We start from the raw sequence: 22,744 nt of genomic DNA, 5'->3' as shown, positions 1-22,744 counted from the left end.
TGGCTCTTCCCACAGGGGTATGCTCCAATGTCCTTTGCTGCTTCTGCAGCACTGGGAGGGGAGAGCAGGAGGTAGATAGGACTTCTGAAGAAAAGAAATACAAGGCCAGACTGGTTACCTGTGAATACAGGGAAACTTTCTCAAAACTCTTAACTTCCCAACGTTGTGAAATGGGGGCAGGCTGGCAGGATTCCCTGACTAAATACCTCAACAGTTGACTCTAAGCAACTGTTTTTTCCCTTCAGAGGTTTCCAAACCGATTTTGTGGTTTCCTGGTGAGAATAATAGAGCAGCAGAAACTGAGCAGGTTAAAAAAATCTGACTACCAGGCATTTGGACAACTTCTCCCTGTTGTTTTCTCCCAGAGTGAGATACTTCCTGGTATTGCCTCCCCTTGCTATTTGCAACCTCTGTTGTTGGATGTAAAACTGAATAAAACCCATGTGATTAAATTAATGATCTCTATCAGTTTCTGTCTGGTATTTATAATTTCTACCTTTGTATTTGGCGACAGCAGCAAATCGGAAGGTATGCACATGAGCACGCAAGCACTCCTTTTTTTAACGAGGGGAATTGCATCGTGTCTTTCGTAACAAGAATTCTTCTGGTCGCTAGGAGTCTAAGCTTGAAATTTGGCAGAGCAGAATGAACGTGCCTTGATGATTCATGTCCCTGTGAACTCGGTAGCTGTAGCAACAGGTTGTTTGTTGTGTTTTGGAGAGGAGTCCTGCTACGGTCGGGGAGATGAAGTCAGGTGAAGGTATCTTCTGAACTGGATGACTTTCGGTTTTGCTGCTTTCACTTCTCCCTTAGAAACCACAAGATGGGTGTTCTCGGGGGAGCCCGACTGACTCACCTGATCATGGAATTGTTATCAGTGTGGCAATAAGGTGCGCTGGGCCTCCAGATCAGAAACCTGATCTTCAGGAAACTGAACTGCTTCTTTAGAAGCAATTCTTGTGTGGAAAGTCTCTAGAATAGTGAGAGACTATGGCGCTGATAAGGTATGGGAAGCAGGCCAGAAAATGCGAGGGTTGAGTTACTACGGGTCAGTTCTGTGTAAGAATAAATATTTGACTTGAGCCTGAGAAATGCTGGTTTTTAGTGTTGTTGTCTTCAAGGTGATGTAGATAAAACCCTCAGAGTAACGATTGCGTACATTCACGTACATCTGGATTTACTGGTGTATTTTGAAAAGCAAGCAATTCTTGGCTTTTACATCTGATCTGCTGTTTTTAGTAAAAGTAGGAAAGAAAGCATATTTGGAAGTTGTGTTACCTGAAGGAAAAGAGGTACAATGGAACAAAAGCCTAAACTGCATTTGGATTTATTTCTGAAGTTATGAAAGCATAGATTTTTTTGAACAGGAGGTTATCCCCAGGGATTTCAGTGTGTTGACGTGCTCATTAATGACCCAACAACCCATTAAGCTGCATGTGTTGTTCTTTCTTTAGTTGCATTCTACTTGTAAAGCAAGAGTGGAAGAGACGTGTATATATAGGTAATAAAATATATTTAAATTGAGGTTATAAAATTATTATAACCTGCAGTGAAGTTTAAAGTTTCCTGTGGATTTTCCACTATTTTTAAAAGACATTCTTATTTGTCTGGAACGAAAATTCCCAATACGCTTTTTTCCCTTATTTAAGAGATGGGATGGAGATAAGATTTTAAATAAAACCGAAAATTAATTGCACCTCAGAAAGCTTTGGAAGTTCGGTTTTGCCACTGCAGCAGTCCATTGCAGTCTCCCATGGATGGTGCGTGGTGTGCCTCTGCTGTGGTTACATTACAACACAGCAACAGAGATTGCAGGAGCAGGGAGCAGTGATTTGGCATCATCTGTCTTCGCTCCTCACCACCAGTGCAATTGAAACATGGTTTGGAATAGCACAAAACGTGAGGTGCCAAGAAGCCTTGGAAATGGAAGTGTGTCTGTTAATGGTTATAACCAGACCTGATCTGTCCATACAAAACATCGCTGAGCTGTTGTCATACATGCTGGGCCTTGTAAATGATTTTGCTGCTCGGTATCATGTGAGGGACAAGAGTGGTGCAGCAAATAAGAAAGCTATGGCCGCCTTTGCTGCTGCTGCTCTCCACATTTTCAGGAAAAAACCCAACCTGCATCTCTGGTACAGGCTAATGCTAGATCTTCCTCTGTCATATAGAATGAACTCAGGAAATACGGGGATTGTGGGGACTGCTTCTAGGGGAAAAGTTAGAGCAATGTGACCCAAGCTGAAATAAATGGCAGAGGAGGTCCCAAGTTGCAGAATCTCTTGAAAATGAGCCTCATATCTGCTGTGTCACCTCATATGCTCATCATGTTAGTGCAGCAGGTCGATGGCTTCCTGCTGCACAGGTCAGTCTTGTGTATAAGGTCATCCCTGTCTCTGTGTGAGAGCACTTTCCTTGATACTTGCAGAAACTCCCTGAACACATTTCCTTATTTGCTTGTTAACCTGATATCCCCTGTTGCTTACATTATTTTTCAACTTTTTAGATCTTCTGTCTTATATTTTTCTAAATGATAATGAACTGAAAATTTAAAACTGTATATACGTACGTACACATTAGTAGCCATGGCGCTAACTGGTGTACAATAGAAATCTTCACTCCCTATCCTCCAAGAAAGATGCCTGTCTCAAGATCTTTAAAATCAGTCATTGACAAACATTAGATGAAGAAATAACCTTGTACGGCATAATCTGTGTTACTTCTCCTTTTTATGTGCATCTCTATCAAACAAACATTCATATTCTATATATACTATTATATATATTCTATAAATACTATTTCCTAAAGATGATCCCAAAAAACGACGGTTTGTATCACTTTGAATGCCTAATCTCTGGCATTGCACTTACTGCTCTATCTTATTGTTAGACCTTCCTCTTCTTGAGAAATTCTCTATTTCAAATCATTTACATATTTCACACTGATCTTTACAAGTATCTCCTGGTTTTCCTTTCCACCCAGAGACAGTAGCTTGTGATGCTGTTTCTTCCTGATTTATTTTTTACCAGTCAGTTCTTTGATGATCCAAATAGTTCTTTTCACAGTTCTAGCTGGAAACATGAATTGAAATGATAATGAGTCAGGTGAGTCAGAAGCTAAAGAGGTTGTCAAAACTATGTTAACATCATATACTCTATTTTCCAACCAATTTTATGAAGTATTAATTGATACTTCTAATTTTTCCAAATAATTTCTACCATTTCCAGCTGCTGCATTGTCCTGTCCTTGCACAATGTTTCCTGTAGTGGCTGTTAAAACTGTACCTGTGCTTCTGTCATGCTGACGATACCAACTCACCTTTTACGTAGATCAGGAAATACGAGTGATGCTTATGTCTGTCCTCATCACTGCACAGCATTCATCCATTTACCTGCTTACTTCTGTGGTCACCAAAAGGAAACAGTGAGTTGGCAGTAGTGTTTTTTCTGGCTCTTAATATTTTGAATCTTTTTGAGTCTTGAGCTTGTCAGGCGTCGTGTTGACACGGCTCCGTGAGCAGGGTCTGTGCCTTGTGTGCCTTAAACTCTCTGGCAGAAGTCAAAAGCCGTTTGGTTCCATCGGTTCTGGGGAGCTGTTCCTGATTTATGTGGTAAACCAGTGCGGGAAGGTCAACTGCTGATGCCTTCTCTCCTTGCTTATTTCCTAATTGTGTGATATTTGGGTAAACTAGCTAGTGCTTACACTATACCCTGAAAAAAGAAGTAGAAGAAGTAGAAGTGTGGTGCAGATATTAGAGTTGTGGTTCATTGGAACTTGAGCTTCTACGTTCAGCGCAGGATTGAGGAAAGCACAGTGGAAGATACATATTCCTTCAATACTACCTCTACTGCTTTCTGGTTCATTGATTGATAGGAATTTTCTTCCACGGCAGCCCTAATTTGACACACATTTGAGTACATAAAATGAAATAGTAGTAAGAGGGTTGCCAGCAGGTAGTCGTAGAGCAGAACCAGGCAGTGTTAATGATGTTGATTTACCCTACTCCTTATTAGGAGCAGTTATCCCGGGCTTGTCTAATGTTGATGTCACTACACTGCTTTCAGCATGTGAAGTAATTTACGTGGTATCCCTGTAAAACATTGTACTGTTCAAAACCATTTATGTATGATGGCTTAAGTTTCAATAGTTAAAGGAAGTGGCTTAAATAAAAGAATTGGAGGCTTTTTACATTTTCACTTCTCATTGGCATGTATGTATCATCATAATTCATTGTCTTGCAGGTGAAAAACTTTGACTTTCCATTGAATGGGCATTCCCAAATGGGCTTTCAGAAGTACAGATGCTATAGGTTAGGGATTTCTTTTTTCATCATCCCACTCACTCTCATTTCCACAAGCCCATTCTGTCTTTCAGCCTAGTTAACATAATTAGTAATATGACAGAGTTTTAACCTTTAGCTATCCGATAAATTTGGTAAACAAAATACTTTGGAAACTATAGAGTTCTGTTGCACTTGAGCACTGCTGTTCAGTCCTGGGTGCTCCAGGGGTTGTTAGATGGGTCTCTGCATTCTTTCCACGGAAATGGGCAAAGGAGGGAGGGATGCAAGAGTCCCTCAAAGGTGCTGGCTGGTGTAGTTGTAGACAGATGCCTGGAAACCGTAACACTGAGTTCCGAAACTAATATTGGCTTTAAAAAGATAGATCTTTTTATGAAATAGAGGGTGAGTGGTTCTTATTTGGCTTCTGGTGGTCATATTTTCATATTCTCAAGCTTATGTCTCTTGACTACAGGGGCAAAAAAGAACTAAGCAGACAAAGATTTTCATATAACCAGTTGTTCCCAGGAGGTGGAGCTTTAGACAGATGCCAAATATCATCCATAATTAATTTGTAGGAGCTGACAATATTATCTGTTTGTCAAATTGCTGTATCTTATTTCCTGAGTTAAAGTTATACTTCAGATAAAACAGTGGCCTGCTCAGTGTACAGCTATTGAGTATGGCAGATTGTTATCAATAAACTTATATTGAAAGCGTTGAAGTAAATTAGATCTTGTGGATTGTAGCTGTTGTGGGGGGGCTTTCAAACCACAATGCTTAGGATGCCCAGGCATAGATATTGCCTGCGGTGTCACCAGGAGTGAGATGGCATGGGTTTGCAGTGATGTATCATCAGAGTCGATGACTGTGTTAATAAAGATCATGCTGACCCATAGGTTACGTTCACTCGGGACACACTGCATCAGACTTGTGCTGGTTTTGCAGGAACAGTGTATTACTTAACAGCACGTGCAGCCCAGATCCAAATGTGACAGTGGAACCCCTGCCGCATGGGACTGGCAGTGCAAGGTGTACAGGTGAATATGAAAGTCCCCAGAGTTTTCTCCAGCCTGGTGAATACCAGTTATGCTCTGACCAGTATTAAACAGATTCCTTCCTTGGTCCCTCCTTGCTGAAAGCCTTGATCTACCCAGGGAAGGTGGCCTGACTCTGCTCCTCCACCTCAGACCTTTGTGCTTTAGTTTGCTTCTGCTGATTTTTGTCCCTTGAAGAAGAACATTTTATGTTCTCTTTCATATTAAATGAATTTTTCATCTTTCTGATTTTCAAAGAGAAATCACCACTCACTTGAGTAGTGTTTATGTATTTGCTTGTGTTAAGAACTGCAAAATTGTTCTTACTGGAACAATTGGTTTTGAAGGTAGCCTCTTTAAATGTAATCTGTAGCAGGCAACTGGTAAATAGTACTAATGAGAAAGGGAAGAAAAGCAGTGTGAAAATTGTTACAAATGTTTGCTACATGTTGTAGGCCAACTCTTTTGTTCGACTGCAAGCAATCAGTTTACTGCTGGGTTTCCTTGGTTATCGTGTCATTCTGTCTGTCTGGTAAGCCTGTTGACCTGTGAGCATAGAAACAGTTTTTCTTTTAAAGCTTTTATGGAACTACCAAGTTTATTAGAACACAGGACATCACTGCAGAAGCACCGGTTTAATGTGTCTTGAACAGCATCGTGCCTGTGTCTTCTGTAGTGGTGATCTCCCCAGCTGCAGCAGCACCTTTCCTCAAAGAATGAAAGTACCGTCTGGGACTTTTTGAACCACAGATTGGAGAGGGGGAAAACACTTAACATCAGACGGGGTCAGTGATGCTGTGCAGACATCTGCATAGAACAGGAGTGAGAGCTAAAATATTGCTATCTTTTAAACTGTTGGTTTCAGTCTTACAAAGCCTATTTCAGTCCTGTACCAAGTTATTTCCTATCTATGGAAAGGATCAGTCAAGCTTGTGCTTTCGTTTTCATAACACCCCATCACCACCGCCACCACCACCACACAGAGATCCTGCTCACATTTTGGATTTTCAGTACTTAAATATAACTTGTGACCCACACAGTGAAAATCTAAGACTGGCACAGCTGCATTCAGTTCACAAAAAGTTCACAAATGTTCCTTTCTAATAGGTAGCTTTTTACATTCTTTTTAAAATGAGAAGTTATTAGAGAAACTCTCTTATTGGCCTTAAGTGGTTGTATACAGCTGCTACAATAATTGAAATGGGAGAGTACGGGTTAAATGGCAAAGACTGGATCTACAGTGAAAGATGGCAGACTCCTGAAGCTGGGACTTCAGCTGGGACCATTACTCTGTTTACACTCAGTGGCTCTGATAGGTAAAGTTTCACTTCTGAGGCCTATACAAAAATAAGTAAAACCTCATAGCTTTTCATTTTCACGTAACTTGCTTCCTTATGGAAATAAAGATGATGTACACATAGTACTTGGTGCAATGAAGCAATGTGTAAATCAGTAAGAAAATGCTGTTGAAGAAACAGCAGTGAAGGTAGAAAGAACTCAAGGATGAGAACAAAGAGTGGTATTGATGTATGGAAATGCGTACGTAACACTTCACGTCCTTTCAGCTTTTAGATGTTTGTTCTCCCGCTCGTGTCAAATCATGGATCAAGAGAATCACCTGGCTCATCTCCTTGGTGTGCAGGGTTGATACTGAAAACTTCTAATTACTGTGCAAATCTCCAGGTTTTGGTACAAAACAGTAAGTGCTAAGAAGAGGCCTGGATAAAAAAGAAATCCATGTAAGATGCCCTATATGTATTATCAAGATCTTGGTATTTATTCTTTGTGCAAGAAGAAGATGAGCAATTAGAGGAGAGATAAAAGTATCCAATGATATCAGCTATGGAGAAAAAATATCTCCAAAAAGATCAGAAAAAGAGAAATATCTTTACCCTTTTACATGACCCAAGAAAGGAGGACATTCAAAGAATTTAAATTGATGAAAGGAGACATTTTAATGCCAGTCCATAATTAAAATGCACAACTTAGAGCTGCTAGGACTGGGCTGTAGTTAATTGTGAACTGAACATTTCCCAGTTGCTGCCTTATCAAAATGCTACTTTGGATTTCAGATTCACCCTTTCTCTTCCATCTTTATGCTTACTTCATAATTGCTGAGCCAGCATCAAAGGGGTCTGCATGAATGTTTAAGCCAACATAACATTTTTTGTAAGTGATTGGGAAAGAAAATGGTACTGTAGCTGGTTAACAAAACTTTTGGATGGAGAAACTTAACTGGCACTGCAGTGACGTGCAAAATTCAACTTCCAAAAATGTGGTTATGCAACTGAAGAATGTTTCTTTGACCACGTATTTCTTGAATTGCTCTAACAGTCAGGAAAAAATGGCCTGTTTTTCTCTTTTGCAATTTTTACTCTAAAATTCAGCAGTTCCCCAACTGTCCATCTCTTTTTTTCGTCGTCATCATTTCCGGAGTTCTTGGCACTGTTTATTTAATAACATGCTATGCTAACTATTGTTACTCTGTATTTTCCTCTCTTTTAGTCATAGTTGACCTTTATTCACCTAAAGAACATGGCGATGCAAATATTACTGTTCGAAAGGAGTGACATTCAAAAAGTGCGAGCGAGAATGGTCACACTGAAAGGTTTGTCAGGTGTAAGGTCTGACAAAGTGGCTGAGACCTTTTAAAAGTATCAATCCATTCTGAAAAGCCAGACTCCAGAAAGCTGGTGTCTCCTCCACCAGATGATCCAGCTCCTGCCTCCCTATCCTTCATGTCATACACACAGTTGAAATTCTGTGTGTAAGTTTTGTCTGTATTTCACAGAATCACAGAACGTTAGGGATTGGAAGGGACCTCAAAAGCTCATCTAGTCCAATCCCCCTGCCGGAGCAGGAACACCTTGATGAGGTTACACAGGAAGGCGTCCAGGCGGGTTTTGAATGTCTCCAGAGAAGGAGACTCCACAACCTCTCTGGGCAGCCTGGTCCAGTGCTCTGTCACCCTCACTGAGAAGTTTCTTCTCAAATTTAAGTGGAACCTCCTGTTTTCCAGCTTGTGCCCATTACCCCTTGTCCTATCATTGTTTGTCACCGAGAAGAGCCTGGCTCCATCCTCGTGACGCTCACCCTTTAAATATTTATAAACATGAATGAGGTCTCCCCTCAGTCTCCTCTTCTGCAAACTAAAGAGCCCCAGCTCCCTCAGCCTTTCCACATAATGGAGATGCTCCACTCCCTTAATCATCTTTGTAGCCCATTTCTTTGGTCCCTGCATGCATCCTGCCTTGATTCTGTTTATTCTGCTAGGAAATACTGCTTCAGTGTCCATCAAATCAGTACTTGTCATGCTTTCTGGGACTAAGACAGAGCAGGATATGGGTGTCATTAGATTATATATTAGAAAATGTCTATTTCAAAACTTTTTTCCTAGAGGCCTCTCTGCTGGGAAGGATAGGGACCTGTCCCTGTCTTCGTGCTGCATAGGAGAAATTTGTAACGATCTTTCCAAACCTAAAGTTAATTTACACAGGTTTGGTTTATACTGCGCTGTTCTCTGAGCTGGTCAGTAGAATAAAAACCAGGGGTGGCTCTTCAAGCTTGTTTGAAATTGGAACTTTTACCTATAGTGTATAATACAGCAAAATATAATGTGAGAGCAGAATTACTGACATACTAATTCTGCATTCAGGAATCTCTCAGAGATTATATTGAGCAGGTTGCACCTTCAGTTGAAATTAAGCAAAGTTGAAATTAAGTCTCCCCACAGCCCAGGATTCAGGAGGGTTCATTAGGCTGGATGCAGTGGATGCAGTGTCCCTGTAGTCAGTTTTGTCCTGGCAGCAGTGCCTCTGCATTCATCCAGTGCTGCGCTGGAGCCAAGCCCTCCCGTCAGTGGGAATGCCGGTGTCCTGGCACACAGTTGGTTTGGACCTGGCTGCAAAAGCATCCTCAGGACACTTCTGAATACAAACTTTGTGTGCAAACAGCAGAGCTATATTTAGGCATCACCTCATCTGAGCAAACTGAGGCTACTGTGCCATCCTCAATCTGTATGATACCAACCCGTGTATCTTTGCTTCTGTGGTTTATTTTTCCTGCTCAATCAATAATCTGCCTTTGATTAACAGAGTTGACTGTGAAGTCAGGAGCAAAAGCTGGCATCTAAAAATGAACTGCAAATTTTAATGAATTGTGATAGGGAGTTAAGACATATCGCTAGTGAATGCGTCAGAGAAGTCAATTCTAGGTGTGGAGTCAATGTAGACAGGTTAAAACATGTTAAACTTTGTGTGATTGCTGCTATTGATGTGTGAAGTGCTGCCACTGGTAGAGTTTTGCATGGTGATGTGTGTGTTGCATCAATATAAATAGTCCTGCTGTAACACAGGAGACAAAATTGTTTTTGCAGTATTGCAGAGAGCCCCAGTGTCATAAGGGATAATCCCCCCGAGTTAGCTATTGGCTGTCTCAAGAGCATGAAGTAAACCAGCCTAATTAGGCTTAGTGGCTGTCCATTACTGTTTTCCTTTATAAGCAGCTATCCCCTTGCTAGTCAGGGGTAGATAATCTGTAAGGGATCAAGAAATGTGCATGCTGCCCCTGCATTTGAGTAAATAAGACTTTGCAACTGATTTGAACTGTGTCATCAGTAATAATGTAGAGAATATAAGAAGCAGCCTCCACTGCGTTTGGTGCTGTGGTAACAGCACTGAATCTGCTTTGGTGAAATTTCCGGGCTCAGTGAGAAAGTCCAGGCTTTCTTGCAGGCAGCACCCTTGCCTTCCCTGGGTACCTGGCCATGCCATGGGAAAAAACTCCCGCTTCCCATCATGTCTCTCTCTCCTATGTGTGGCACTAAAGTACACAGGTTTTTTGAGCTTCTTTGTCTACAATATGTAAAAAGGGAACTAAAAATGATAAAACTGTATGACAAATAAATGTGGTGATGGTGGGAATTGATTCCTTGCTAACCTCTGGAGGGAATGCTCATGCTCAGCCTCACCTGACAGGGTACCTATGGCAGCCCTGTACCTGTGGTCAGTGTTGTGGTTTCCTCTGCAGTTTCACAGCTACAGTGTTGGGTGGGAGGTGGAAATAGCAGGTGGGTGATTGCGTCCTCCTGCTATACCTGCGTACAGGTGAGCCACATTTTGCTGAGTCACTGAACAGTGAGGCTCCCAGCAGCCGCCTTTAGGAGTTTCCCATCCGGCAAGTGGGAAACCACCGGTGGTGTCCAAGGAGAAAGGTTGTCCTGCAGCAAGCTGACCTTTGCAACTGGGACACGTGGCACAGCGTAATCAGAGCGGGTGACTGGCAGAATCTGTGTCCTGCTCTGCTCATAGTTCCTTGTAGAGCAGTTATTCTGTGTTCTTTGTGCTCCGTTTTGCACTTGTGTAAAACAGAGGTGTAATTATGCGTTTACTTCATAAGGCTGTTGTGAAAATTAAAGAATGAGGATTAATCTTGCAGCGTGTAAAGGATTCCCTGCTCTCCCAGCTTAACTCCTATGTTTGGGATTCCCTGCTCTCCCAGCTTAACTCCTATATTTTGTGCCCATTAAATTGTGCAGATTTGTGAATGTGGGTCACTGCAAAACTATTTCCAAGATTTTGTATAGAAAAGTTTCCTTCTGATGAGAAACTCTTTAATATTTATTCTTACCTGAAAACTGTTTCTTTTAAGGTATAACTTGCTGATTTTTAGAATGCGAAACTACAATTTACAGCATTTTTGGTTGCTTTATTTCATATTTGCAAAGCTCAGGCTTTTTATGTGATATGAGGAGTTCGACATCAGCGTAACCCTGTGCAGTATGCGTTCTGTGTCCTACTGCTCTGCTTCCCCACCTCGTGTCACTTCGGCTCCTCTGATAGAGAAGTTCCTGCCCTGTGTGTGAGTGCTGCTGTGATTGTGCTGTGATCTGTCTGGCACCATGGCCCCACAGATAGACCATATCAACAACAGAACACAAAAAGGGTGCGTTGTGATACGAGGTCAGGAGCTCAGTGGTGGAGGGGAAATTCCATAAAATGGCATTGCTGCAGAAACAAAAAAGACCTCATTTACGTGTGGGGAAATAGCTCATGTCTCTGGGACTGTCCCAAGGAAAGATAAGTGTATACAGTCAGCCCAAGTATTGTACGAGTGTGCAAGTGTTTCACTGCTTCACAGATTAGGGTGCAGAAATGAGAGTTACAGTGTGCACTGGATACATATTTCCATTTAATTATGGATTATTTTTAATAATTAAAACAAAAATAGTGTGCTTAGAAGAAACACACTAGGAGATACTTGATACATTGTGAACAGTGGACATGCTCTGCTGTCCAAATCGGGAAGATACTAATATTCCACAAAGGTCGTTCTTTCACTAATTTTGTAATCCTCATTATCAAGAAAATGAATAGCACAGGGAGTGTGCTTTGTATATTTTAAATGTTTTATAGAAATGGCCTTTTGAAGAGATAATCCAACTGAGCATCTGATATTTGCTGCCTCAATAATGTAAGGAATGTTCAAAGGGTGCATCTACATAGAGATTATTGCACATAGCGTATTTGTGTTGTGTAATGGCAGATAATACTTTTTAGATAACTTTTGGAAATAATACATTAATGAAATACATATGTCTTTTTAAATGAGAGTTCACTACAGCTGTTTTTTGTTAACCGTGTTATGTTCGGTTTCCTCAGTGACTAAAACAAGCGTTGCTGCGTGTCTCATGTGTTCCTTTCTGGAGAAGCAGCAGGGCGTGGGAGTAGGCACACTTAGGAAACCCCCCACGTAAGTTCTGTCACCCTGCAGGTGACCCCTGTTAAGCGCCCAAGCCTAAAGTGAAATAAAATGCTCTTCAGTAAAGTTGCATCAGGCAAGGGAGCGTGCAGAACAAAAGTATTTTTATCTTGTGAAAGCAAAAATAATTTCTGCTGTGTTTTAGTTGTGTAAGTAAAGGTTAATTCTTTGTGTTACGGAGAGGAGAGGCAGCGTGCTGTTATGCAAGCAGGGGTTTCTAAATTTTTAATGGTGATTCCCCTTGATTTTATGATGATTTAAGCCTGGTTTGAGTTTTTCCATTGCAAAACTGTAGGTTATTTATGCCAACCCCTCAATTTTTTCCCCAGAAGCACCTGATACTAGAGAACCTCATATGCTAATAATATGTAGAAGAAAGTCCATATGGCTAAGAGGTACAAAGGGGCACTAGTTACAACCTTCAGAAAGACTTAAGGGAGCTGGATCCAAGCCAGTTAAGCCTTTTATAAACTTGGAAATAGCCTGAGTTGGCCATTTGTGTCTGGCAGTCCAGCTTCTTTCGTGATGAACCATAAGTGTAATTAAAAGGTGTTTCCTTGTTTTTATTGGGGGTAAACTCTAAACTCCAGCAGTTCAAATCCTGGCAGTTCTTTGCAGTACCACCAGTGCAGCTGTGTTGCTGAGACTCTTTTTGATTCATAGTCTTCTTCTAGGAGTTGTTTCTTCTGTTGTCCCATCAGGATGTTCTTGCTGTCCAGCTTTTTATTTTAGACTTTGTAGAATTGGTTTCTGGAGTGCTTGAAAATTTTTTGAACTTTTTTTTTCTGCTAACCTTTCCTTAACTTAGCAAAACACTAGGCAAGAAAAGGAAGTATTTGCATTTGGAATTTGTAAGAGGTTGCTTAAGTTACTCATGGTTGATATTTCCTCACTGTTGACTTCTCTACATGAAAATGTATATGAAACAGGCATATTCCTAACTTTTACTAAGTTTAATGAACTCATTGTAGAATCACAGAATCATTAAGGTTGGAAGAGACCTCTAAGATCATCAAGTCCAACCATCAACCCAACACCACCATGCCCACTACTAAGCCATGTCCTGAAGTGCCACATCTCGACGTTTTTGAGCACCTCCAGGGATGGTGACTCCACCACCTCCCTAGGCAGCCTGTTCCAGTGTTTGACCACTCTTTAAGTAAAGAAATGTTTCCTAATATCCAATCTAAACCTCCCCTGGTGCAACTTGAGGCCATAACAAACAGTCTTAACAAACTTAATTCTCCTTTGGTATTTGTATCCAGTTGTTTGCAGGACTGGGCCAGTGCATGAGAACCGGAAAATAAAAGTGACTGTAAACAAGTAAAATTGGTGAGCCAGTTTTTCCTGCCCAGATGAGACATTCCAAAAAAGCAATGTCAATATTGAAAAACTGGACTTCTGTTTTTCAATTTTTAATAACCTCGTAATTTAATAATCAAACAGATTATGTGACACAGATGAGAAGATATGTTGTTACTTAACTTAGTAACATGTTTGAAAGCCTTCCAGAAACACGAAAATGGTGGGTTTTCCTTGTGTCTTCCAATTCTGTGTTCCAGTAAGAATTCTGAAACCTACCTCCAAAGATTCAGGGCATGCACCAGAGAGAACGCTGGTTTTATTTTTACCTGTTGGTTTATAGGCAGAAGTTACTGCATTTGACTTTTTTCTGCTCACATTATATCCTGTTTGTTTTAAGCAGGGAAAAAGTAGATTGTATGCATGCAGAGAAGTAGCTGATGTCCAGCATGATCTGGAAGCCGGAAGCCTGTTTCAATAGGTACTGTTAGGCTCTTGTGCTCTGCATTAGTACCAAGACCCTATGTCTCCATGAAATCAGAGCCTTCAGTCCCTCAGAGTCAGCGCTGCTAACAGTGGCTTATACATCAACAGTTAAAGTTAATGTAGAAATTGTTACATCTAAGGGTTACAGAGCACAGGACCAGGCTGCCCAGAGAGGTTGTGGAGTCTCCTTCTCTGCAGACATTCAGAACCCTCCTGGATGTGTTCCTGTGTGACCTGGTCTGGGTGATCCTGCTCTGGCAGGGGTTGGACTGGATGATCTGCAGAGGTCCCTTCCAACCCCTACCATGCTGTGATTCTGTTGCAACAGAAATAGTAGGAATGTGCAGCTCAAGAGAGGATTGGGTGGGACCATCTCTTTCCACTGCTACTTGCAGGTGGATCAAACTAAATTCATTGTAAAATTGTACCTGAGAGTTAGAATAACAGTTCTTTCTAGCCCCTGAAACAAAAGATAATGATACCACATAATGATAAGGATCACAAACAGGAGGAAAGAGAGGGGAAGGAGCAAGAGGAGAAAGGCAATTGAAGGTATTGCAGGGGGAAGAGGTAACAGGGAAGAAGGAATAGCTAGAAAAGCAGGAAGAGCAATTAGAGAAAAATAGGAGAATGCATATTGGCAAATAGTGGCAGCAAATGCAGGTAAAAATTAGGAGATTGAGCATACTGTCCTTGGCTTTCAACCATGATGCTGCAGTCTCAAGAAACAGTTCTCTTCCTGGGCAGAACTGAAATGCCATCACTTTGTGAGCAGTCCACAGTAATAACCTGGGTGCTGAATGCCAGCACCTTTGCTGTCCGTGAGCTCTGTCTGGGTGAAGCAGGGAAGGAAAGCCACAGGCACCAGTGCCTGTCCTGAGAAGCATTTATTGCTGAACAGGCACAACCCTACAAGGCTGCTGAAAAGTCCCTCTGAAGAGAAGCTGGCGCAGCAGTGAATTTGTCACCTCAGGATGTTGGTTCATAAATGGGAGGCCAATCTGAATGTGGCTTTCATAAACCTTCAATCCTGAGGTCACAGATTTCCTTTTACTGCTGCTTGCTTCCCCACAGGGCAGCCCAGATCACATGTAGTTCTCTAATTTCGACAATAGGTGGGGCTGGAAAAGGGCTCGATCCTCCTCTAATAGCAATAAAGGCTTCAGTGCTGAATCATTTCCAAAAGTAGGTATTACTTCAATCCCAGTGTGATTCAGTTCCCTCAGCTGACTTTGAATTTCTGAAGTCTCCATACAACTCTTCCTGAGTTCATTCATGTCATTCAAGCTGTGAGAGCTGGAAAAGGTTTATAATAGCAATGTATTTTCTGTGCAGTTGAGAGCAGCTTCCTACAATTAATTGTTCTGGTTTGGTTTTGGGTTTTTTGTCATTATGGAGTTAAATTGGTTATCTACTGAATTTGTATTGCAGTTAAGAACTGTGGGAAATGAGGGTGTTCTAGAAGTCCCACTAATTAAAACACAGATGTCAGTGTGTTTCCTGTCAGTCTGTTTTTGCAGCTAAGAAAATCTTTGGTTTTGCTTTGTTTTCTGCAGCTATTTGATGCTGTCAACCACCTGGCAAAAAATAATGCCCGACTGCTTGTGCTAGGCCGCAAACACATGCTGAGTAACTCTTCAAATTGGAAAAGAGAGGTTATGAAGGAGATGCAGAATAAGGCAGACTTCTTCTTTGCTGAAAACATGTAAGTTTAAGAAAATGGCTAAATGTAATGGAGATCAACACCTGATTTATATGCAGTTTTTAGTACCATTTAGTACCAATTTTTAGTATCTTTTACCATTTAGTAAAAGTACCATTATTAGTATCTTCAACTCTGTGCATGTGAAAGAGAAACACATCCCTTGCTATACTTCCTTCAAAAAACAATACATATTAAATGTTGCATTATGAAGAATTTAATCACGTAGAATCATGTTGACATCTGTATGAGTATGGTTTGTGAGGATTTATAACTGTTAAAACCACTGCCAAGACCACAGTGGCCTGAATGTACAGAATACCTGATAGCATCAGCTTACAGTTGTGGTCTGTGTGTTAGCCCTGCACGGGGGCAGGTGAGGTTCATGCCTGGCCAGCATTGCTTAGCCCAGGAGTGTGGAGAGCCTGGAGCACTGACTTCCTTGCTGCTCCTGGAGGAGACATTTCTGTGAAACAGACCCTCTGCCTTTCAGATTTAAGAAGCGTGACCCCCTTGCTGTTGCCCAGTCAAGCCTGTCCTTATCTCTAAACTAAGTACATTCCTCTGCCTCAGTGTCCCCTCTCCTTGCCCTGCTTTCCTCCTGTAATGAGTCTCAGTTCTCCTTCAGTTCCAGCTCCACCTGGTCTCCATCTGAGTTGGGCACTGTTGATCCTTCACCTGTCTCTGCCATTTCTTCTGTGATCCCAGTTCCCAGAACTTCTGACCAAGCTCCTTGTCCCAGCAGCCAGTCCAAGCCTCCTCTGTCTGCTTCTTTGTTTCAGATCTGTTCACCTTCATCCCCTCCAGTTCTGGCTCTTGTTCTCTTTGCTATTGACTCACATTGCTTTCTTTCCTGCTATCTGAACACTAAAAAAAGGGACACTGTTAACCCCAGGTTGGAAATCCTCGCTAATCTTGTGTCTTGTCACTTACTGTTGTAGTAATCCACAGCAATCAGAAAGTGGTTTCAAGCAACGTTCTGCTCAGCTTCTCCAGGTATAGGGTATAGGGTATCTCATACCCACTATAAATGTGTTTTTAGAGATTCTTCCCTAAAATTGTTTCAGTTTAATAGCAGCTAATGTTGAATATATTTTCCAAATAATCATAGGACCTTTTGGAAGTATATTTACCCGTGTAACGACAAAAATTCACAGATCTGTGCTGTTGCCCACATTACACTTTATTACTAGTTGTGATGGTTGTTTATATTCCAACAAAGTTTTGGAGGTACTATTATGAGTTTTAGCAGTTCTGTTCCACATGGCACTGTTGTTACGTTGCAAAAGATTAATTGTTGTATTCTCACATCGTGGTAGGAGGGAAGAACTCTCTGTGTAGCATGGAATTAACTCTTATTGCATTCTAACTTTTGGTGCTGTGTGACAAGCAGAAGTTTTTTATTTTACCAGGGAACTGGAGTAGTGATGGGAATTTTCAGTGTTGCTGATGAATTAATCTCAGATCAGCATCAGATTAATTTCCTGCAGCCACTTACTGCCTTGTGAATGACGTCTGTCTCTTCCATTTGTTTTGTTAAGCTCTGAAGATGATGCCTTCTTGTTGTATGCCACTCTTCGATCAGGCAAGCATTGCAAGTTTGTTACCAGAGACTTCCTCCGGGATCACAAGGCTTGTCTTTCCGACAGCCGGACGCGTCACCTGTTCCGTAAGTGGCAGCGTGGACACCAAATAGCAATTTCCTCTTCTGTGGACAGAAAGCGTTTAAATTTTTTGGTAAGTTTGCTGCTGCAGTCAGAAAGCACACAGAGCATATTCATTAACGTTACACAATTTCAAACTCCAAAGGCAAGAAGATTCTTGTTGGAGTCTAAGAAATGGATTTGTACCAATGGACTCAGAACTCCCGTGCTTACTGAAAATTCACTGTATTCACAAAACGTGCCACAAACGTGAAAACTGTCAAAAAGACAAGAAATGCTGCCTGAATGTTTAAAACATAAATGTAAATGCATGTTTCTGTATACAACTCTTTCCATTGCTGTAAAACATAAGTGCCAATATTTTTAAATTTATTTTAAACTGTGAAACACTATTACAAAGTATCAATGCTTCTCATTGTACAATAGAATTTCTTTCATCTTTCTTTTAAAGGAGGAGGAAAATACAGGTATTTCAGTATTCCCTGTAATATTAGCCTAACATATGCACAAAGTGTCATGAAGGAAAGCCCAGAACAGTCAGTCAGGTTTATAGTCAGTATTTAGCTGCAGAAATTACAGTCTTCCAAGCATAGCATCATCATACAGCAGAATACTGCTGTTCTCATGTAGGAGACGTGTCCTTGTGAGCCATGAACAGCACATTAACAGGAGTGCAGCTGTTTTAAGATTTTTTCCAGGGAAAAATCCATCACATGACATTCCATATCATGCAGGTTTTTGTTATCTAGCCTGTCTGCATTGTTACTGCCTACTTAAAGGAATACTGCTCCTATGCAGATTAATTTTCTTGCTGCTCTAGTTAAAATTGTAAAATAATGTTCATCACTACAAGCAGACCATAGCTGTACAGGCTTATAAGAACGACAGCCTTTCATTCAGAGTTGCTTTATATACATTGATTTTTTTGGAACCAGATACTGAATGTAGGGTTACCTGAATAACACAGACTTAGCTACACCTTGTTTCTTTCTTTTGTACAAAAGAGCTAGTCGTTTTTGTGTCTTAATTCCCATACAAGTGATCTGGATGATTCACATTCCCAGTCATAGCTGTCTTCTAGGTCATTCTGGAAGCTGTCACAGGAAAGTAGACTTCCAAGATGATACACACAGAGTGATGGTGTGTTCTGAGAACCGTAATTGCCAAATGATGGCAATAATTTGTGTTTGTGTTATACAAGTTGAGTTAGTATACCTGTAGCATAATAGACCAAAGAACCAGTTTACTGTAATTGTTCAACTAGATGCTCTTGAAAGCGTTAGTGATAAACCTTTTTCTTAAATGCTCCTCAGCGCAGAGCAAGTCAGTTCTGTACAGAGGGACACTGGAAAAACAAACACAAGATGTCATTAATGCCATTAAATCCTATCAGTTCAAACCTAGAAAGTCCACATCCTGAGTTAATCCCATGATTTCATTTAACCGAAGAGCAAAGCAATCATTTTGCTATTTCTAGAAATGGAATGTGTTATGTTCAAATCATTATTATCTGATGGAGATTGAGGACAGAATTTTAACCATTTGTAATGACTCCTAGACCACAAAATGCTAAAAGATGTTTTAATTTCTTCTCCACTACTAAAATGTAGAATTTGTTTGGTGTAAAGCAATAAATGAGAGTTGTTACAGAGATGAATCTATGGAGGTTTCTAGAAGCTATAACTACCCATAGCTGGTATTTCAGTAATATATTGTGTAAAGTCTAAGAAAAATGTTTTTATCTGTCTTTATCCAACAGCCTCCTTTCCGTTACGACTGCGTGGTACAGACTACAGGTGATACATGGCATATCCCCTATAAAGACACTTTTGATGAAAAATACTCATATGAAGTACCAAGAAAATGGCTCTGCATTCAACAGAAGTGATGAAGAATGGAGTTACACAAGCTGAAGCTGGGGTTTTTGGTTTTGTTTTTAAATCAATTAAATGATTTCGTACAATTACGGGATTAATGTATGAGAGCTATAACTAAAGAAAACTCAGTAACTGCATTTTGTCAAAATCATTCCTGCAGTAGATCTGTTTATACCAGTGGTGGTCCAGCAGGGATGGATTGGTCCATTATTTCCATCTTTACAGGTGATTTCTGTAGCCTCTCAATGTGATTTGAATTAAAACTTGTTTTTCCCTCTTGGAATGTCAGGTTGTATTTTTGTAATCTTTTTTATTTTTCTCAATCTTTTCATCTACACTGAAATTCATAAACTCTGTACTTCAAATAAATCAGGCAGAACTTCCAAAGTACCTTCAAAGTAGGCACAGCTGACCTTGCAACAGTGTCGCACAATGTCTGTAGCCAGTAAATGGAGCTCACAGGGCCAAGTGGTGTGTTTACCATTTGACAGGCACACATAGGCTTAATACTTCCTCACACTACCTAGAATTCATTTGATCACATAGAATGCAAAAGATTTGTTGTAGCAACATCTATTAAGATTTTCTTTGGAAGAATTAGGAAACAACCAGTGGGATATTGTGTGGCTCTTTCACACTCTTATATTTGCTGCTTCTGACAGAGTTTCATGTCACTGGAATAGTTTGCTTATGGAAATGCATGAATTTTCTAAACAAAAATTGATCATAACTAGAAATTCTTACAGGCAGTAATAGGATAAAACTGAATTTTGTGCAGATATTTTTATAAAACCTATCCCAAGTTCTAAGTTATTAGTATGGTAAACGTGTTCATTTATTGTACTTACCACTTTAGTGCAAACTTTTCTGCCCCAAAACCATGTAAATGTCACATTAATCTCAGATGAAGGATCATGTTTTTGTCACATTTGTCTTGCACACTGAAATTCCTCAGTTTGAAACTGAACTGAATGATACAGGTTTTTTTGTATAGTATTTGCTGAGCTTATGAGCTTTTGCAGTGTCTCATGACAAGCATCCTCAGGACTCTTAGCAATCAAACATGTTCCCTGCTATTTTTTTTACATCACATCAGAGCCATCCCGACACTTTTTCTACTCCTGGTTTGTATACTGGCCGGTGTGATTTGCACGCAGTCATATCCTTCGGGTACTGTGCAAAAAATGTAGAGGAGCTGGGTACCTCTTAGGGTAGCCTAGAACCTTGGTTTTAAATTCATCAAGTTGTTGGTTGCATTCATCACAGACTCTTTTCACACAGCATGCCAGCTCCTATTTGTCATCTGCTCTCTAACTGGAGTAAATGCATCCTGTCCTTCCTTTTGACTGAGAACAGACGTGTCCCAAATCATAAAATCATAGAAACACAGAATGGTTTGGGTTGGAAGGGACCTTAAAGCTCATCCAGTCCAACCCCTGCCATGGGCAGGGACACCTCCCACCAGACCAGGCTGCTCAAAGCCCTGTCCAGCCTGGCCTTGAACACTGACAGGGAGGGGGCATCCACAGCTTCCCTGGGCAACCTGTGTCAGTTTCCACTTGTGTTTCATCTCAAGGACTCTTCTTACAGAGATACCATAATGCCTTCTAACTAACACTTCCTAAATACACATTCTTACCGTATTCAGGGGAAGATGGAACAAAACCTGGAATTTACAACAGGAAGATGTCCCAGCATTAGTGTGAGAATAGTGACACTTTTTTTTTCTTTGTTTGCTGCTAGTACACTTTACGGCAGATACTTACAGGGAATGAGTGGCCTCCTCTCTCTGGAACCAGAGAGGAAACAGTGATCAACCTACAGTCTTTTTCAATTGCATAGCATCTGTTCATATAGAAGTTTGCAGTCTCCAGAGGCTTGGTTCTGTCTGAGGTTAGTTATTTGCAGTTTATTTAAGATATCTGTGAAATAACATTCCTTCTGTGCTGCTGTAAGACTTCAGATTTCAGATTACTGAAAGAGGGAAATTAGAGATAACGAATATGAGGATTTGCTTCCGAGCATGTAAAAGGGATTCTTTGATTCCAAACACTTAAGGATTTTCTTGCTTGGTTACTTTTTGGCAGTCAGGCTGAATGCTTCATAATTACTCCAATTTTCCCATCCCCTTTTTCTCAAGGGAAAATATGTCTGACATTAAACTCCAGTGTTACAGAATGGAAGAGCTTTGTACGTGGAAGGACTGGGAGGGCAGGACTCCTCAGCCTACAGAAACAGAGGTCATAAGAATCATGAGTGTTGTGGACGGGATGTGTAGGAACTGCTTGTTTGCTGTCTCTTCCAGTAGCATCAAAAAGTGGCATCAAATGGTGCTGGCAGACAGCAGGGTCAGATGAAAGGCGAGGTTTCAGATGAAACCACACAATGTGTCATTATGCTGCGCAGTGCTTTGCCACAGCGCGTCACGGATAAAAGAAGTTCACGCGAGGTCAAGGGGAGACCAGCAAATTAGTGAAAGAGAAATCCAGCCAAGGTTTTTGAATAACCAGACACTATCCTTGCCTTGAGAAGTCCCTCCAAAGGGTTGGAGACTGGGATTCATGGAGTGCATCATTAAAGGCTTTCACTCCCTTTTGGCCACAGTTGGAGACGGGGCATTGGGCTGCACAGTCTGTGTCTGACCCAGCAGAGATGTTCTTGCATTTTCATTCTTGTCCCTTCATGCAAGGGGACAAACTCTGCATCTTTCAATACACAGCAAGACATTTTATTCTTCCATAGTATTAATAAGCAAGGAAAAGTATATTAAAAAATTCAAGAAAGCAGACTTTTAACCTATGGCATACAGTAAATGCACCTGTAACGTGCTATTTCAACAGAGAGCAAGCTCATCATTAATAATAATCTTTGAAAATGGAGGTGTGGATACCAAAACACAGCTTTCCCAACTGCTTCAGCGATCAACTTCTACAAAATAAAAAAAGCTTTCCCACAAAGAGCAGGGGAAATCCAAGATGCTGAAAGGCAAAAAGAGCACATAATCCAGAGTTTAAATGTGGGGAATTTCCCGTTGTACTGGACACTGATAAAAAGTCTTTTAAACATCACATTATAATGTAGCTGCGGCAACAATTACTCATTACGAGTATGTTAAGCATCTTTTTTTGAAGTTAGTGTATTTCTTTGGTTCAAAATTATACTGGTTGATGAGAACACATGGAAATATTTTGTCTAGAAAATTAAAGACGGGTTTTGTTTTCCCGCCTGGCTGCACAACTCATGCCGGTAGTTTTCGACAATTTTCTGCTGTTTCCATGTGTACCCTCATCGCAGGTCGAGCACGTCTGAGGCTTCTCTGAACCAGAAGCCATTTAGACCAGCCCAGCAGCTCGCAGCTTCCCAGCTCTTCACTCCCATTACCGATGTCGGCGACATATCGCGACACGGTGCTCCAGCAGCACGCCCAACCGCTCCAGTGCGCATGCTCGGCAGAGCGGCGGCGGGGCGGGGGGGAGGGAGGGAGAAATGCCGCGGTGCTCGGGCATGCGCAGTAATGGACGTGGAGCGTGACGGTGCGCGAGTGGCCTGTGTTTCGGCGCCTGCGCGGAGCGCGTAACCCGGAAGTGGTTCGGAGGGTGCCCTGGCTGCGGGAGCCGTGGGGCCCTGCACGCTGTGAG

General features: G+C 41.2%; 1 protein-coding gene across 1 annotated transcript in view; it reads left to right on the top strand.

Moving 5' to 3' along the window:
- KIAA0391 (KIAA0391 ortholog) overlaps positions 1–19,117 on the top strand; it is a 42,522-nt gene extending 23,405 nt beyond the window's left edge. The window contains exons 5-7 of the mRNA XM_010182351.1: positions 15,420–15,568; positions 17,107–17,302; positions 18,989–19,117. Of these exons, the coding sequence (XP_010180653.1) occupies positions 15,420–15,568; positions 17,107–17,302; positions 18,989–19,117 (474 nt within the window). The remainder of the gene's footprint in view (positions 1–15,419; positions 15,569–17,106; positions 17,303–18,988) is intronic.
- Positions 19,118–22,744: the final 3,627 nt, after the last annotated feature.

Source organism: Mesitornis unicolor, unplaced genomic scaffold, assembly GCF_000695765.1.
Source record: "Mesitornis unicolor isolate BGI_N332 unplaced genomic scaffold, ASM69576v1 scaffold13154, whole genome shotgun sequence".
Classification (NCBI taxonomy): domain Eukaryota; kingdom Metazoa; phylum Chordata; class Aves; order Mesitornithiformes; family Mesitornithidae; genus Mesitornis; species Mesitornis unicolor.
Note: the sequence above shows the minus strand (reverse complement) of the source record. Positions and strands in the feature narration are given on the sequence as shown.